The 18,864-nt window shown below is 45.4% G+C and overlaps 1 protein-coding gene across 3 annotated transcripts in view; it reads left to right on the forward strand.

The window, feature by feature from the left end:
* Positions 1–17,379, forward strand: part of LOC147901201 (chaperone protein dnaJ A7A, chloroplastic-like) — a 31,001-nt gene extending 13,622 nt beyond the window's left edge. For 2 of the 3 annotated variants that reach the window (XM_087375605.1, XM_087375606.1), the window contains 6 exons: positions 467–602; positions 719–776; positions 874–916; positions 15,128–15,176; positions 15,310–15,393; positions 15,524–17,378. In XM_087375605.1, the coding sequence (XP_087231731.1) occupies positions 467–602; positions 719–776; positions 874–916; positions 15,128–15,176; positions 15,310–15,393; positions 15,524–16,372 (1,219 nt within the window). In that variant the 3' untranslated portion in view covers positions 16,373–17,378. Of the gene's footprint in view, positions 1–466; positions 603–718; positions 777–873; positions 917–15,127; positions 15,177–15,309; positions 15,394–15,523 lie in introns of all 3 variants that reach the window. The other variant, XM_087375607.1, reaches the window with a different exon arrangement.
* Positions 17,380–18,864: the final 1,485 nt, after the last annotated feature.

Here is an 18,864-nt window from a genome sequence, read left to right on the forward strand (position 1 = left end):
AACAGTCCCTCTAGAGATGAGAGGTAAACTTTGAATCCCTGTCTGTAGTAATGGTCCGTGGCAACTCTCCAATGGGATACCAATATCTGATGGATAAGCATGTTACATCATCTGTGCTGGCCGTCTGCTTGCAAGGAATAAGCATGCAAAACTTGCTAAATTGATCAACAATAGTTAAACACAAAAAATTGTGCGTACCCGCTGATGCCGGACGGGGTCTCACAAAACATGCATGTGCATCATCCCAGTAGTCCATTGCTTTACATGTCTAAGAACAAACGTGTTGCTTGTCTTCCAAGTAGCTTTCAGTTTTGATTTGGGTTTTGGTTTATATTTTTACTAAAAACTTAAGGCTGGTATACGTACTCATAAGAAGGGATAAGTCGTACATGCAAGTAATACAAGGGTTCATTTGATTTACTCAGGGAAGCTCACATGACATCTTTGTGCACATTTGTTTGGACAGAAGAAAGGATGACGATTACAGCTGGTCATTTGGAGGCTTTTTGGCTTCCAAGTCTTTGCACCATTCTGTACTTCGCTCCCAGAAGCGACAGCAGCACCAACAACACAATTCTAGGCTAGTCGTCCGGGCAGATTCTGTAAGTGCTTTTGTGTGCACGAGCAATGTTTTTGTCATTGTACATTGGTGGGTTCTGACCGAGAATTGATTGAATTGATGTCTATTTTTTCAAAGAATCATTTGTGCCTGTTGCAGGATTTCTACAATATCCTTGGGGTTTCTAAGAATTCTAGTAAATCAGAAATAAAGAGTGGTAAGTGGTATTTCTTCTTTGTTTGGAGGTGTATGCTGTTTTTTGTCTGGTTCTGGTTGGTCTGTGGGCCTCTGACAATTCTTTGTTTGTTCCTTAGCCTATCGAAAACTTGCAAGGCAGTATCATCCAGATGTTAATAAGTGAGCCTCTGATCTCTCTCTCTCTGTCTGTATGTGTGGTTATGGCATGTACGTGTAGTTTGTGAAAGATTCATTATCGCTGAATAACATATCTGAGCTCAATTTCTGCTCTTTGTTCTTGTATGAAGGCTGTACTCCTTGCTGCACAAAAGTGGCTTATATTGAAACTCTCATATGAATAGGATTACATTTTTGTCAGAATGCCTGGATTCTCATGCATCTGGATGTTTATACATACAATAACCATGATGGAAGTTCTCTACATTGAGTGTATGTGTATTGGAAAGTATGTACGAAAATTAATGCATTTGATGCAGGCATTTGTAAGCATTGCAGACATGCTGTAAAAATCTGGAATCTAAAGGTTTTTAATTGATTCACAGCATAATGATGTCTGGTTTGAGAGAAAATTTCGGAACATACATGATTGGGACAGATGTCTCTGATACCTCTGCTGTAATACAAAGGTTAAGACAGGAACTGTTACATCTTTGGGTGGACAATGACAAGGATGATGGGGGCTAGCATTGGATGGGCTTAGGCCATCGGGCATTACTTTATTGGTTCCGAGAGTAAGAGCAAGTAGGACAAATTTAGCATGCCGTGCGTATGATTGCATGAATTGAGTCTTGAGACATTTAGGACAATGTTGAGGGTGGTTCAGGGCTTCATTTGGTGTGCTTGCTGGCTGACGTGTTGAGAGGAACTTGCCTTGGATGCGATTGCCTCATGGCAGGTCGGGCTCATGAGTTGTATTCGCCCTCATAGGTGAGGGCTTATGGTGTGGGACATATCAGAATCGGGATGGTTTGTACCTCAGTTTAGTAGCTTTATAAACTGAGCCTATAACTCTAATGACTCAGCTAGCTGTCCCTCGTGGTCTTTGAAGCTAGATTGTGTGATTATGTAGCGATTCTATGTGAGGGTCCATCCCACTAAAATCGTAGCTCAAACCACATGCAAGGTTATAGATAACGACCAGCTGCCTGCTCACCACTTTAGGATGCCATGCATTTAAATGCTGCTTTTGTCATGATTTTCAATTTAGCCTGTTTCCAGAGAACCAGGTCAATACCTAGGGAGTCTGTGAAACAGGGCCACATTCATGTCGACTATACATCTAGTGAATACCTTGCTTTGTGGAATACATAGAAGACACTTGTAGGCCAAGCCTTGCATAATAGCGCCCGCCTCTTTGCAGGTAATATCTTGCCAATGAGGGTTGCCGCGGGGGGAAATGGTGGCTTCCCATCACCACGCTGCAGCGGCTGACCCAATGTTCCATGCTGGACATTGAGTTTTTTTCCAGGGATAAAAACTTTCTATGAATGCTTGAGAAAAAGCCAACCATACAAATCAGCAATTTGTGTGGCGCTGATCATGGGATAGAAAACAAAAGGAAAATATTGACTGTCAAGCAGCCTGTTTTCAGAGAACCAGGTCAATACCTAGTGAGTCTGTGAACAGGGGCTAATAACCAGGATGGGTGACTATACATCTAGTGAATACCTTGCTTTGTGAATACATAGAAGACACCTGTAGGCCAAGCCTTGCAGAATAGCGCCCGCATCTTTGCAGGTAATATCTTGCCAAATGGCAATGAGGGTTGCTTTGGGGGGGAACCTGGACCCTGTGGCTTCCCATCACCAGGCTGCAGCGGGTGACCCAGATGTTCCATGCTGGACACCGCCCCCCAAATATTGTCCTTCGGAGAAGATATAAGGCACGTCAATCTGGAAGACACTCTGCCCCTAGATCTCGTAAGCTAGTGAGATCACGCCTATCAAGAAGGTGTGAGCCCCCTCCATCAATCAATCTGCCATTCCCCAAGTGAAGTCCCGCTACATCCTTTGTGTTGTCTTAGCCATGATCCGGGGGCCCCGTGCCAAATCCTATATGCTATGGGGTAGCTCCATAGACACCACGGGATCGTCTCAAGGTCACTGTCCCCCATCAATGGCATCTCCCTGTTAGAAAACAGAGGGAGGCTGCTTGCTGTAGCCAACACTCCCCGCAGCGGAAGATTAAGGAAACCGTTACCCAGAATTCACACAGTGCAATTCAAATCTCAGTCCTTTCATTGATTTGCACAAAAGTGAATGTAGAAATATGCACACAGACTTAGATCCTTGAACAGTGCAACAGTATAGTAGAACAGTCATCACGTTTTATAGATTGCTCCAAATAAATGGACAAAACCTGATACAAAAGGATGTGCTCAGTGTGTGCATCAAGCCATCAAATTGGGGAGGAAACATTGCAGAAAAAGGGTACAGTAACCTTGATGCTTGCTGTTGGATCTGCAGCCAGTCCTGAGATCCTGTAAACCCTAAGTGCGGTGTACTGCTCTTCACACGATAGGTGATGTGCAGGCTGTTCTGCCTGATTCCTTCGTGATTCTTGGCCTCTCTGCTGCCCTAATAGGCAGCCAGAAGTGGAGGCGATGTTGAATAAATATGGCCTAGGGCTAAAAAGCCCCAAAATTGGCCAACCCAGTCAGCAGACTGGCCGACCAGTTTGCAGACCCAGATGGCCCCCTAATATAGTGGCTAAATGCTATGCTATGTGATAGTCACTGATTGCTGTGCCCTTTTATGGTGCTGTCCTGTCTGCCCTGACCTGTAGTACTCCCAATTGGAGGCTCCAGTTTGCCGATGTACTTGCAGCCTTTTCTGTTGGGCTGGCAGAAGGTCCCACGGATGGGGCCGGCACAAAGGCTGCATGAAGGTAGGCCTTATAGGCCCTGCAAATAGGTCGGCACACTAGAGCCCCCGAGTCCCACTCTACTGCATGGAGTGGAAGGAGCCGAGGACTCAGTGCATATACTGAATCCTTAGGGGCAGCCCTGTACTAGAAAACTGACCATACCAGTGGGGGAGCTGTGGCACTCTATAAGACAACCCTCAAAGACTCAAGGATTGCAGAGTCTATCTCTAGCATCCTCACGCTTGCGTCCCTCAAGTGAGAGAGGCCCTTGCCTTTGCCTCTATCTCACTGGGGAGATCGCTCCATGCTCCAAAAGATCTGGCCCGGCTCCTGTCCCATTGTGCACATCCAATGTGTGTCTGTTGGAAGTCCTCTTGATCTCGAACCTTCGGATGCCAAAGAAGGGGTTGGCGCTCAAACTCCTTACGACACGGAGGGGTGGCCAAGATGAGTCCCCCAAATAGATGCTCTCGAATGTTATGTAGACTTCTTATCAGTGGTGAGCTGTTCCAGCGAGGGGGGCCACTAAGAATCCACTGGTGAGTCTATTGCCACTAGCCTCTTGTGCAGGGGGTGTTCTTGAGAAGCCCTCTTTGTAGCAAGAGCTTCTAGGGCTCCAAACGGTGGGCGAGACCGAGGGCTTTGCTCTACATTTCTGAATCTATGATGCCAAGTCTGCCATTTTCCTGGGGCAAGATCACCTTCTTCCAAGCAGCCCTAGCTCCAGTATTCTTTGGGCCATTTGATCCTGCCTACAAGAAGTTGCGCATCAAGCACCTGAGTTGTTCCATGCACACTCCTTTCGGGGTTGCTCTTGGTGCAGCACGATTTGGGAGTGATTTGACATCGTTGTCATAGCTAGAATACCCGAGGCTCCACCTCTGTGCATTGCCTAGTTCCCATAATCACCTGGGAACGCCATTTCCTAAATGTAGGGGAACCTCGAAGGAGTTTCACATTCTTGGAACATGGAGCAGGTCCAGAAACACCAAGAGACCATGTTCCCCTGCGTTCGCTGGCGTCCCCCCATTTTGGTGCAGCGCAAAACGGGTAAAAGTCGCGAAAATGGTGCAAAACATCTTCACCTCTATGGTATTATGCACCTCGATGGCATTTGCACCTCTATGCCATTATGCACATCACAAACATCTTCATCAATGTACATTTCAATGTTCATATATTTTCCGCACAGCTAGTCCCCGCATGCTACACATAATCACCAGCCCAAACTGAATCACGGAAAGCATGCAAGTCACCCCCCCATCATAGAATAGACCAAGAGATTGAGTACCCTGCAAATATATGAAAACACACTTGACAGAAATGCTGTCTCTTTTGGCTGTGCATATACTGCTCAACCGGGATACACTAAACTGAATATCTGTATGGATATTGCAGAGGCAAATAAAGCATCCAATACTTGATTGTATGCACAATGGGGGTTGAAATAGGCCTACAGTCTCGAAAATTGAACCTTTGCAACCGTCCCTGAATGTATTTTGACTATTTGAGTACAATGCCTTCATCTGTTTGCAAAAACTGAATATCCAAATAATAATGTAACAAACCCAGATCACAAATCTCAAAATGAAGCTTCAAAATCCTTCTTGAATTCTGCAATTTTCTCTTCATTTGCGCCATTCAGGATGAATCAACAAAGTTTGATCCGCCTATCCCTCTTGAGCCAGCCCTCGTTCTATTGGAGAGAGGGGTTGAATTTCTGCTGTCCTACAGAGTCTATAACATCCATCTAGGGATTGTTCTAGCTTCCTCGGAAGCAGCCCTCTCTTCTTTGACAACCTTCAAGCTTCTACACATCCTCATGTGTGATAGGCTGATCCTGGACCTGACCTGGAGCATCAAAGGCTGCTGTGCATCAACATGTGTAGGCTGAATATTGTAAGTTTCCATTGGCTGCTCTGAAGTGCCTTCAACTGCCAGTGGAAGCAACTCTTCAAACACATATCGAGTGCCTGTATGCAGCTTTCTATCAAACTTGTTATGGACTCATCTGAGTTTTTGGCAAGAATCACATCTCAACTGACTGTTGTCTGAGAATTGTAGAGATGGGAAGCCTTGCTCTCGTTGTTGTGAGAAACAAAAATGCATGTAACTGCCTTATCATCCAACTTGATTCTCAATTGACCAGGCATGTGTGCATAGGCCACACAGCCAAGCACCTTGAGGTAGTCCACCTTGGGGTTTTTTGTTGTACCAAGCCTTAAAAAGAGTCACAGTCTGCAAGGCCTTGGTGGGTCATTCCTTCAAAACATGTACTGCACACATTATTGCCTGCAACAAAAATTTGTGTGGCAACCTCTTTCCTTTGATCATGCATCTAACCACCTCCATCAGAGACCTCTCAGCAACACCATTTTTGCTAAGGTGTATACTGGGCTGTACATTGATGTATAATCCCTTTTTCCTTCAAGAAGTTTTTGAAGGCATCTAACATGTATTCCGTCCCATCTATTTGTTCTCAAAGTCTGCACACTTTGCACCTAGACTCATTCTCAGCGATAGCAACAAAATGCGTGAAGCACTGGAAGACATCTGAATTTTCTTTCAAAGGATATACTCACACAAAAAATTATCTATGAAGGCAACAAAATATAGGTGCTGTCCCAAAGACGTTCCTCAGAGGACCACACACAACACTGTATGAGCTGCAATTTCTTTCAGCCCTAATAGGTCCATGTATAGGAAAGGTATTCCTGTGCATTTCCCCCCTCTATAGACATGTCTAGGAGTCTCCAGAAAGGGCATATCATGCACCATCCCATGTCTCTGCAATAACTGCAAATTGGTACAGTTTGCATGGCCAAGTCTAGCATGCCGTAACTGTAGTCACTACATTTATTAGATGTATTGTTGCCATGTTTGTCCAACTGGTACACATCTCGAGTCAAAGTGCCTGTAGCGACTATTGATAGTCTTTTTCTCTATTCATGACAATCTTTTTTTTTTGGGGCACAATGGGAGAGTGGTCCGGCTGGGTCTTTTGGCAAATGTAGCAGATTACCCATGGAGGCAGAGGCGAGGCTTGGCGCCGTAGTGCATTTGTGAGGGGCAGGGCAGCGGATGAGAGAGATCGACCTAGCCATCCTTGAGTCCTGGTGGGAGGGACTTCGCGTTTGGAGAGACAACATTTGGTTTGGGCAGTTTTCTCGGACTGGTGTCCCCTTGAGGAGGATGATGCAGCGAGGTAGCACGCACCCCGGCTTCTTCCGTGTAGGACCTGGAGGCCTACTTCATCCGCTCACTGAGAGAGATCCTGAGATGGATGGGAGTTTTGATGGGATTTAGTGGCAGATGATCAGAGTGGTGGGACGTTTGGGGAAGGAGTGGCACGTTGACCCTCCGAGTATCTCAGAGCAGGATGCCTCCAGATGATGGCACCTCTGGCTGTGGGAGGGTAGACCCTTGAGGGAGGTCCAGTGGGATCTGGGGAGTGGTTCTGGCCCTCCAGGGGCAGCCTTGCCGAGTAGATGGACGAGGTGCCCTTCTTTTCCTACACCACACGTATTGGCAGGAGGCTTCAGATGGATTCTTCGAGGTGGACCCCCTCGAGGGAGTGGCATTGGGTGACCCGGAGAGTGCCCCAAGATGTCCGTTCCAAGTTTTGGACACGGTTATTGTCTAGTTTGCGGTCGAGGAAGATATCCTACTTCTTTTGGCAGCCCATAGTAGATGTGAGTGGAGGTGCAGTGCCATAGTTGCTTTGCTGGTTTCCAAGAGACGATCCTGCACTGCCTTTGGAGCTGCCGTAGAGTAGCGAGGATTTGGATGGGAGCCCTCAGGATCATGGCCCGTATGCAGAGTTTTCAGAGGGACTACTCGTGGGAGATAGTGGCTTGGTTGATTGAGGGAGACACGCGTTCCAGATTGATGAGATCTCCCCCCAACCTATCGGATACAGGGTCAGAGCATTCAGAGGATAGCGCTCCATGAGGCAGTCCCTCTTGATAGCCTAGCTCCCCCTTCTCCTCTTGAGGACAGTGTTTGGGAGGTGGTAGTCAGTATCACTGCGCAGAACATTTGGGTGGCTCGATGCAGTCTCGTGATGGGTGAGCATCCGGTTCCACCCTCGGCTACCCTGGTCGCCATTTGGTAGGATATCATCTACACTCTATGCTCCACCTTGGAGTGTGGGACTCCAGGCTCTAGAGCGACTATCGAGAGGCGTACTCGTTTCTGCACGGCTTGGCCTGTAAGAGTTTTCTACATCTTCACTCCGCAAGGGATTCGCTGGTTGAATAGTCCCCCCACTTGGCTGTTAGCCCCAATACTAGAGATCCCCTAGGCAGTGAGCTGGATTCCTCTGGAACAGGCCGATTCTTTTCTTTTAGCCTTTTCCGGTTTTTTCCATACTCAGCACCTTCGGGGCTGCTGCTTTGTATGAAGCTTTTCAAGCATTAATAGAAGGTTCCTTTCTTTGTTTAAAAAAAAAAAAAAAGACCGCTTTCCTTGGACTTCCCTTGGACCTATAGCAAGGTGAGGATACAAGATGATCTCAAGAGGAGAATGCCTTGATTTGGGCAATCAATAATAGACTTCCACAAGGGGGTTGGGACCAATGGACAACAAATGCTTTTCAGAGCAACCTCACACTGTTAGAAACATGGTGAAGGGAGAGAGAGAGAGAGAGTTAGGGTGTGAGGAAATAATGCTCAAATGAAAACATGAAGAAGGCCTTCATTCATTCATCAATTGTGCTGAGTCACATAAAGGTTCTCAACCTTGAGTTGTCCCTCTAAATTAAATGTATTTGGAGTCAATAAGAGGTACTCTACCGTGGGTTGTCTTCCAAAAATGATTGGATTGTGTTTTACTTTGGTTGAGGGTATGACGAGTGATGGTTTGCCCTTGCCGGTCGCAAGCTGACTGAGAAGTCACTATCAGATGGGAGGTGTTGGATAGTTGGACTTGCTCTTTGCAGTATTGCGGTGGAGGGGGGATCGGTCTACTCTTTTGCGTGTTGGGTCTTATACTATTTGCTCTAAAGGGGGGTGTTGGAGATATCATAGCCAAAGAGTGTGGTGATGTGATGTGTTAGTGTGAAGTACTAGGTGATCTAGTACTAGTCTATGTGTGTGAGTCATGTGTGAGTGCCACGTGTCATCATGGGACTTATCCCATATGCACTAGGTGCTAGTGTGTGAGTGAGTAGCCTAAATAAGGCTTGTACTTCACTTGTCTTGTCACCACACATAGCATAGGGGCCTAGAAAGCCCAACCCTGGTCAAATGGATCCTCGTCATCAAGAGAGAGGCCATGAATCTCTGCTATAGCTGCATGTATCTCCTCCGGGGGCTCTTCAGGTTCAGCTTCGTCTTCAGCCAGAAGATTGGCATGATGCTTCTCTTGTTTTTGTGCTTTCTTCTTGAAGCAATGGGCTTCAATGTGTTCTTTCCTCTTGCAAAACCTGCAAACAATGTTCTTGTTGGTCTTCCATTTGCTTGTGGAAGCAAATGCATGATCAATAGGAGAAGCAAGATCGGCTTCCTTATTGCTACGATCCTTCTCAATGAGGGCCACCATATCATCAAATGTGGTAGTGGCAAGACGAAGGATCTCAAGAGTGTGCTCAAAGCAAGAAATGCCATGCATACTCTTCATAAGGATGGCCATCTTATCTTCATCATCAGGGACACTCTTCAAACTTGAAAGTCGTTGAACAAGAGATTGAAACCGGGCTAGATGATCACTCAACTCATCACTCTTTTCCATTTTCAGATTATATCTCAAAAAGACTTTAGAGTTGGTGATTTTATTACCAAAGAAGGTCTCGAGGCGACTCCAAATTTGCTTAGCTGTTGACTTGGGCAGTTCCAAAAATACTTGGAAGTACAACAACAGCCTTCAAATAACCAAGTCGGCTGGAATATGGTCCAAACAGCAGCAAAGAAACTCCGAAATAGTGAGGCGGCTGCAGTAGATGCTCTAGAATGAAGTGAAACTCCCACGTGTGAAAGTGGCTGCAACAAATGGATGATAACAGCTCCGAACCAGCTTGTAAAGGCTGTATGAAGCCAAAAAACCAGCAGCAGGTGGTCTCTAAGGAGTCACCAATGCAAAAGGAGCCCAAGAGAAAGGATTTTCGGCGAGGGAATGACTTAAAAATGCCTTGGGTACCTGCAACTAGGGTTGGAGCCTTGGGAAGTGAGCCGACCAGCAAGCAATGAGGCTGCCAAGAGCCTAGTTACAGCTCCAAGAGGGCTTAGATGAAAGCGGCTATGAAGACAGCAAGGAATGAAGAGGTGGAATGAGCTAGCTAGAAGCGGAAATGAACAAGGGTCGAGATGAAGCAAGGCTGAGGCGGCTGCATGCTGCAGGAAGAAGAGCTGAAGCAGAATTAGGGTTAGGGCAAGAGTGACGAATTAGGGTTAGGGCAGCTATGGAAGGTGGCTCTGAAATCATGTTAGAAACATGGTGAAGGGAGAGAGAGAAAGAGTTAGGGTGTGACGAAATAATGCTCAAATGAAAACATGAAGAAGGCTTTCATTCATTCATCAAGTTTGACAAGACAAGTGAAGTACAAGCCTTATATAGGCTACTCACTCACACACTAGCACCTAGTGCATATGGGATAAATCCCATGATGACACGAGTCACTCACACATGACTCACACACATAGACTAGTACTATGCCTAAGCCCATGCACAATTGTGCCTAAGCCTAAGCAGTAGTTGCGTCGCTCACCTACGCTACTTGACAAGCCTACCTACAAGCTACACAGCCCAACTATGCTACCTAGCAATATCCCCTTCCTCATTCTTGAAGTGATGGGCTGAGCAAAAGACCCTATTTGGAAGCAAGTGGAAGATAAGTAAAAATATATTGCCTTGGGCTCAAAGCAATGGAAATGCAAGCACTTTGGTGGCTCGTTTCATCGTGAGGGTACACATCCTTAGCATCTCTAGAAAGGGCACGAATGCATGTGTGGGAGGAGTTGATTCTTCTTTGGGAGGCACACTAGGTGGCCCATCAAAGAGAGCAATGCTTGAGGCTACTTTAGTGGTAGCAGCAGCTCCTAGATCTCTTGCCAAGAATGCTCCAATGTTTATTACATATGGACCCCCTCCTCCACTTTCACCAACTACACAGGTTGCTTCTTTCTCTTTGCTAGTGCTTCCACCAGACATCTATCAGTGTGAGCAAGTAAAGAGTCCAAGGTTTTCATGTTCATCTAAAGGACTCTACGAGCCACTTGGCTTGTTTTTGCTCGCACGCAAGGCATGCCATTGATCTTTTTTTTAACTTGCTCATACTCCAACTTTTTTAGGGTTTGTACGAGAAGTGATGTAGGCATGCAGACTATCAAGGTAGAGTGGGATAAACATGGATGTTCTAGTATGGGTGGTTAGGTACAAGGAGACGCCCTCTCATTAATAGCCTCGTGTCATCCTGTAAGAGTACTGTATTTCTTAGATCCATTGCATTCAATGACTCTGATACAAGGGATACATTTGCAGACGCACCAAGAAGGTAGTATAAGATGTGGAGCTTGATAGTATAAAACAAGTCGTCACACATAATGCGAGCAATTTTAGCGCATGGATGCACTATTAGAAGTGACCATCCACATTGTTTGGGATCCACATGCTACACAGAGTTTGGAATTTTCATAGAAGCTTCCCTAGATCTTATTGGTTGATAAGGCACGAAGCTTGGTGACCTTTTTGACAAGTATAGTCCTTGCAATTTCTCAACAACATAGCTCCCATGAGTTTCAAAAGATATGCTTGGTAAAGGTGAAACCCAGCTCACATGGTAGTCAATGAGTAGTGGTTGATATGGGATAAGTCCAACAAACCAAAGACACATGCATTAAAGAACAGTGTGCTTGATGGCTAGTCTCACATGCAACTGAGTAGATTGGGGGGATTGTGCAACCCTTTTTAGTACCCTTCAATTTGTTAAAGGGTTTAGTATTGGACTTATGTACGAGATCATGGAGAACACTGGAAAGGCATTGAAAGGCTGCACTTGCTAGATGGAACTAGGTAAGAATGTATGAGGAATCCTGAATTTTCATTTGGTTACACTTGTTTTCCTTGTTTCAGCTTTCAAATTTGTATTTAAACTTGAAAGTCGAGGTGTGCACATTTCAAATTGCTTAAACCTTAATATTCTCCCTATGCACATTGTTTACGATGGGAGATTCTAGACTCATGGAAGAAAAGATGGACATGGTAGGCCTATCCACACATTAGCATACAATCTGTGTCCACTATAAAGGAGGAAGGAGCCCCAAGGACTAACCAGATGACGCAGAGTTGCCTGTAGGGAAGACAAGATCCTTGAGCAAACATACCAAAACGCAACACTACAGGATTCTTTTGAAACCCAACTACTCTCATTCAGGACCTCCTTGGGCAAGTTTGGCTTAGCTCATGTGTCCCTTCGTGAAGCTCAATTGAGGCCTCTTTCCAAGTGGAAAACATATGGTCAAGGTGGACCTAAATTGAGGCGTGTTGCCCTAAAAAACTTTTCACATCATTGCTCAGAAACGAAAGGAACTATGCATTGTACAACTTTGTAGGTATTTTGAGTGTGCATGCACGTGCGCACGTTTACATATATGCCATCCATTATCCATACATCATCATTGATTCATCTTCTTCTTCAAACTCAGATAGCGATGATGGTGATCGTGGGAAAGGGGAAGGGAAAGGATCCCACCCGATTGTAGGCTTAGCCGAGCCCAAATGAGGAGAGCTCAAGGGTTGACACCTCAGTTGTTGGAGTTGAGCATCTTCTATGTACCATGGTTAGGGTAGAGAGTGAGGGCCTTTGTTGTGGGTGTGCCTGCCCCTTGTGAGGTTAGCTTACGAGGAGGGTTGAGAGCCTACCTGGGCATGTGTGTCTGCCAGGGCCTGCAACCTCTGAGGCAGGTCTGGCTATCAAGATGCTGAGCCAGGGCCTTGCACATGAGGCTCGTCTGGGACCTGTTTGCCGCCGCCTTAGCAGCCCATTGAAGACGCATTGGAGGTGGGTATTCCCAAGAGGGGTTGCAGGACAAATCACGACTGTTCAGAGCTTGCAAAGGGCATGTGTGTATGCTGTGATGGCAGCCCTTTGCTGCGCCTCTTTAGGCTCAACTCTGTTGAATTTGTACATGTTAGACTTGGTAAAATTTGGGGATTTTGAGTCTATTGCAGGCACATTGCAGATAGGCTGCAGAATTGTGGAAAATTTTGGGGCTTTTTCACAATTGCCCTCTTTTTTGCATATTTTCCCTCTCCGCATTTGGGGCTTTTGCCAAATTTGTTGTTAAGTGCAGTGACATTTGCTTGGTACAGCTCAATTTGGGATTACTTGCATCTGCCCTTTGATTTGGGTAATTTCTCCTTCAAAACTTAGGGCTTTTGTATCCTGTGCCCTCCATTTGGCTCTCGTGCCTCAGGGACTGCTTTATAGGAGCATTTGGCTACTATTTGTGGGCAGATTTAGCTCAGATTTGCATTGGACTCTGTGCAGTCCCATTGGATAGATTTTTCCTTTCACTTGCCCACATTTGCCCTTTGACCTAGGCCAAAGTGCTACAAGAAAGTAGAAGGAAGGGGCCTAAATTGGCAGATGGACCAATGTTAGGCAGGGTTTGTGCTAGTCATACGGACAATGGTGGCACAAATGGATTGTCAGTGTACAGGCATCATGGATTGGACGGCATTGTACAGAGAGATTTTGAGCAGCTACGCTGTACGGATGTCTGCGACTATACGGACCTGTTGTACAGACTGTACGGATGGCTGTGCAGCTGTACGGACAGATAGTTTTGGAGCTGGAGTTGGCCAAAATGGTCTTTGAGATTGTCGTGACAGACATTGCCAACTGGATGGATTGTGTAGGTTCTACTCTGCTTGGACCCCAAAAATTTGGCGCAAATGGTGCGGAACTGTTCGCAGCTGTCAAATCAATGCAAATCTGCATGGGAGCTGTGGTAGGTGCTCCAGTAGCTGGTCACGGTTGCAATGGTGAGCTCGGCGCAAATGCTTGCTGAATGTCGTGGAACAGGTGCAGCTGATGGGTGGGTCAGCGAGGAGGCTGAAACTATTTGCTACGTTGCAAAAACTCCCAAACCCTGGACTGCTGCTTTAAGCATACAAACAGAAGCTGCTCCTACCCCTACTTCATCGCGCATCAGGAAGGCTCCTGTCTTCACCTGTCAGATTCCATTCCTTGAGAGGAAGGTGGGGCTGAGCAATGTGCATGGGGGGAGGTAGGTAGGAGCAAGAGAACCTGCTTTGATACCAGTAGTGGGTGCCGGGAGCAATGAAATGGAGATGGAACGCAAGGAAGCAAATAACAGCTGAGGAAACAAAGTGTATTTGCAAATGGATTATGAAGAAAGTATAATATATGACTCCAAAGTCAAGTGGCTGACTAAGTCAAATGGTTGACTAGGACTAGGACTAGGACTACAAGGCCATGCCAAGGCTAAGTGCTAACACGACAACCTATGAGTCTGTCCGGCAAGTAATTGGTGAACTTATGCTAGAAAAGAGGCTTATACTGTCGACAAGCTGGTGCATATACATTGAGAATTCTAATATGTGATTCTGTACCATCACCTCCATCCAAATGGCTCATTCCCCAAGAGAAAGCATAGCTCTTGAACTCTAGTGCAAATCGTGGACGTTCTAGTGCACTCTACTTCACGGAGATGTAGAAAATGGGGGGTTTTTGCACAGGGCCCACCTTTGTCTTGATGCGTGAGTAGTGATAGCTGGACAGGGTCGATCTCATTGGGGATTTGGAGGGGCAGTAATCCAAATCCATGTGATTGGTCTAGCAGCATCATAGCTTCAAACCAACCTTGTATGCCCAATGGATGAAGGTCAAAGTGGATACACAGTCTCTCAGAAAACTGATTCAGTGGCCAATGGGTGACCCCAGCTCCATGGCTGATCCAAAGTCATTGGGCCCTGCTGGCCTAATCAGTCCTCAAGCATGAGAATCTTTTGGTTCCTCATCTCCAGGTCTAGAGTTTGGATGTCCATTTTCTCTGTATCAGAAGTTGCGAAGTGAAGCCCCCCAGAAAGAGTTGGGGGAGCATAGAAAGAGTTGGGTCATGCTCCCTATTGCAATTATGGTGCCGCCTTTCAGCAGCTGCAAGGATTTTGAATACCTGCAGATGGTCACTGGTGGCCCACTTTTACCTTCTAATTAGACTTGATCTACGAGTTATCAGACTATGGTTTCAATGTTTGGTTGAATTCCTTTGCTATTAGTTAGAGCATACATCTAATTTGAAACATATCAGAAAACTAATATCTTGCTATTGAAAATGGTGCTAAGGCTAGCAATAAACTATGTTTTCTGGGACAATTTTGTATGGTTCTATTTTATCTGCTATAATAATGTCTTCTGGTTAGGTTCGAATGTTGGGTAGATTTAACCTGTCATTATGAAGAGCATGGAGTATCGTTGTCGCAGTGGATTTTTATTGAGGCACCTTAAAAATTATATATGATCATTCCACTTCCAAAATTTTGCAGGGAGCCAGGAGCTGAGGATAAATTCAAAGAAATAAGCAATGCTTATGAGGTGGGCTTAGTTGTCGTTGGGTAATGTAGTCTTTGTCCTGTGTTTGGATCTTCAGGTTTCTAATAATGCTTATTTCTTAGGATGTAGCAAGTTTTTCTGTATGCTTCCACAATTCTGGCCTTTGTTATTGCAGGTGTTGATAGATGATGAAAAGCGCTCAATTTATGACAGGTTTGGAGAGGCTGGATTGAAAGGAGCTGGTGCTCCTGGAGCTTCGGTATAATTCCTACACCTGGGACTTGGTGGTAGACATTAAAACAATTTATCTACATTCAGAATGGTTTCCGTAGCGGTTGGTTGATGTATTGCTTATGTACTTGTATTGGACATTTTTGGAACTTTTTCAGGACTTCAGCAATCCTTTTGATTTGTTTGAAACATTCTTTGGAGGAATGGGAGGCATGGGGGGTATGGGAATGGGTGGGAGAGCAGCTCGCAGCAGGCCAACACAAGGTGATGATGAACGCTATGATTTATTATTAAACTTCAAGGAAGCTGTGTTTGGGACAGATAAAGAAATAGAAGTTACCAGGCTTGAGACTTGTGCTACGTGTAATGGGTCTGGTGCAAAGCCTGGAAGCTCGCCTGTTACATGCAGTTCGTGTGGAGGTCAGGGGCAAATTGTTACTTCAGCACAGACTCCACTAGGTCAGTTTAGGCAAGTCTCAACTTGCCCAGTGTGTGGAGGAACAGGGGAGTCTTCTACACCATGCAACACTTGCGGAGGGGATGGCCGTGTTCGAAAAACAAAAAAAATCAGCCTCAAGGTACCTGCAGGTGTGGATTCAGGAAGTCGGCTTAGAGTTCGGTCTGAAGGGAATGCTGGAAAACGAGGAGGACCTCCAGGAGATCTTTATGTGTTTATCAATGTACGGTCAGATCCAGAACTGAAACGGGAGGGGAATAATATATTGATTCCCTGCAAGGTGTCGTACATAGATGCCATCTTAGGAACAACCGTAAAGGTCCCAACAGTAGATGGAGTTGTAGATTTGAAAATCCCAGCAGGAACTCAGCCAGGGACTACTTTGGTAATGGCAAAGCGGGGTGTGCCTTATCTAGGAAAGACAAATATGCGGGGTGACCAGTTGGTCAAGGTGCAGGTTGAAATCCCGAAACGACTCGTGAATGAGGAGAGGAGGTTGATTGAAGAACTAGCCAATTTAAGTAAAGCAAAGCCGGCTGGCTCCAGATAGTAACGGGTCAAGTTTTAGATCAGTATTGCTTGGAAAGCATGATCTGGGTGAGAAATTAGTGTAATGCCAAAATTTACGTCATATCTTGCTTCTAATGTGAAATTGAGCCTATGGAAGTCGGGCGAGCTAGGACCTGCATTAATGGCTAATTTATGGGCTTTTATTGTTTTACTTGAGGAAACTATCATGTTTTCCAGAAAAATCTATCCTGGAAATGCAGTGCAGTATAATACAGTGGGAGAAGATGCGTATAAGCATGGGGAAGCCAGTACTATGTCAAAGTTTTTTATCGTATCTATAATCTGCTATGTCATTATTGAGACTAGAGGTGGTTCTGATATCAGGAGAGTGTACGTCTGGCTATAAGAAATCCAGTCCATGCCATGCCTTCCCAGGGGCAGGCATAATTTTATGGGGTTTAGACAGTCTAAGTTCAGATGGTTTAGTTATCTTATCCCCTTATCTCTTCAGTTCCTGCTGACGTTCCGGACTTCTTCTAAGTTGACTCATCATTGATGATTTTCATGTCCGGGCATTGCTCAAGTTGGTCTAGTCGTCTTCCAATGCTGCTGTGGATGGAGTCTTTCTCAGTCATGACCTGTGACTGTAATTTCTATGCAAGCAAGAATTGACATGGAATGTCAAGATGGGTCGATGGGAAGACATGTTTGAGTGTAAATGAAAGCAAGATATCTCAGCAGCAGGGTGGGTGCTAAAAATTTCAAGGACTTCTTCAGGAGGTGGCTCAAATTGCGATAGCTGCAAATGTTAAGCCTGCTGGGAAAACCATAAGCCTGTTGCTCTTGATGGAGACCATTGTCATCTTATCTTGACTCTTGAGACAGCATTATTGTTCATTGTATAAGAAAATGTATGGGAAAACCATAAGCCTGTTGCTCTTGATGGAGACCATTGTCATCTTATCTTGACTCTTGAGACAGCATTATTGTTCATTGTATAAGAAAATGTACTCTTTTTATTGGGCACCTTTGCAATCATTAAATCTTGAGTTGTGGGTTCATTGTTTCTGGCAAGGTCTTCTCTTGATGTTATAAATTTAAGGGATGTCTACACTACGAGGCTTTCAAAATATTGAAGAGGTGTAGCCACATCTTCTCTTGGTTGCTGCCGACATTTAACTCAGCATTATTTGACTGGATGCCAAGATGTACTGTTTCTTTGTCTGGCAGAGAACAAAAACAGTAAGAGTGAGATGCAATACTAGCATATTTGTAATAATGGAACCAATACAAATGCCTAATGCTTTCTTAATGACCCATAAAAATTATGTAGTCTGGCAGATCGTGTTTAAGTGGGAGTTTTGTGATTATTCTTAGTATTTAAGGAATTTTTATTAGGATTTTCTAAAAACTTTAACCTCTACTTTTAGATGACTCTTGGCTTTTCATCATCTTCATCATCTTCTTCTTCTTCACCTTAGAGATACTTGGCTATGGTGAAGTCCCTCTGCCCTCGCTTCCTCCTCGACAACTAAAGTGATGCCCCCAGTAAACCCAAGAACAAGCCCAAATTTCTCCTAGTTGTTACACCTCAGGCATCAATTTGCCTCACTCTGAAGATGAAGACAACGATCCTCAGCTCCAAGGCAGCGATCGGGAAGAGGATGTTGCTAGAAGGGGTAGCGGTCGATCCGCCAAGATCAACCTCAGTGCACCTCGTAGCACAGGCTGAGGAGTTTGCCAAGCAGGAGGCCCTCAAAGATGATGGAAGTGCCTTCTCTGTCGTCATCGGCACTAAAGCTGTTGTTCTCCAAGGCGATGGCGACGCGGACTCCAATCTGCTCTGTGTCTACCCGCGGTAAGGAGCTTCTCAAGAACGCTTCACTGAGAATCGCCCATGGCAGACGATACGGCTTGGTTGGGCCTAACAGAAAAGGTAAGTCCACACTCCTCAAGCTCTTGGCATGGCGCAGATCGCACTGCCTCCAACGCAGTCTTGTTATCCCCCACGACTTCTTGCTCTACCACAGCACAACCCTCAGGTCCAAATGGTTGGTCGGTTCATCCAACAACAAGAAGGTCGGCTGCACAAATAGAGCTCGTGCCAACGAAATTCTCATCCTCCAACCTCCACGGAAAGACTTAGTGCTGCGTGTCTGCATCTCCTTGGTGAATCCCAATCTTGCTAAGATTTTCGATGCCTGTGCTTCAGCTGCATCTGATCCTATAACTGGAAGTCTTTCGTATACCTCTGTCCACTTCTCAGGGGCGCTGTCAGCGTCAGGATCCCTCTTTCTCCGACTTGTGAATTTTACGGTAGCACTCGTTCGACTGGAAACCAATTTACATAATTTATATTTGGGACTCATTCCTTTCTATTTTCTCGACACAAATTACTTTCTACTAGTCTTTGAATTGCAACGGAAACGGTTTCCTGTCTTGAACTTGACTGCTCTTAGAAATCGCAACTATTTCCAGGCATGTTTCCCTTCAATGTGACTCTGGAATGGGGAGATCCTCCTCTTGGTTCAA

Source organism: Dipteris shenzhenensis, chromosome 6, assembly GCF_047967505.1.
Source record: "Dipteris shenzhenensis isolate YYH24624 ecotype China chromosome 6, Dip_SZ_1.0, whole genome shotgun sequence".
In the NCBI taxonomy this organism is placed as follows: Eukaryota; Viridiplantae; Streptophyta; class Polypodiopsida; order Gleicheniales; family Dipteridaceae; genus Dipteris; species Dipteris shenzhenensis.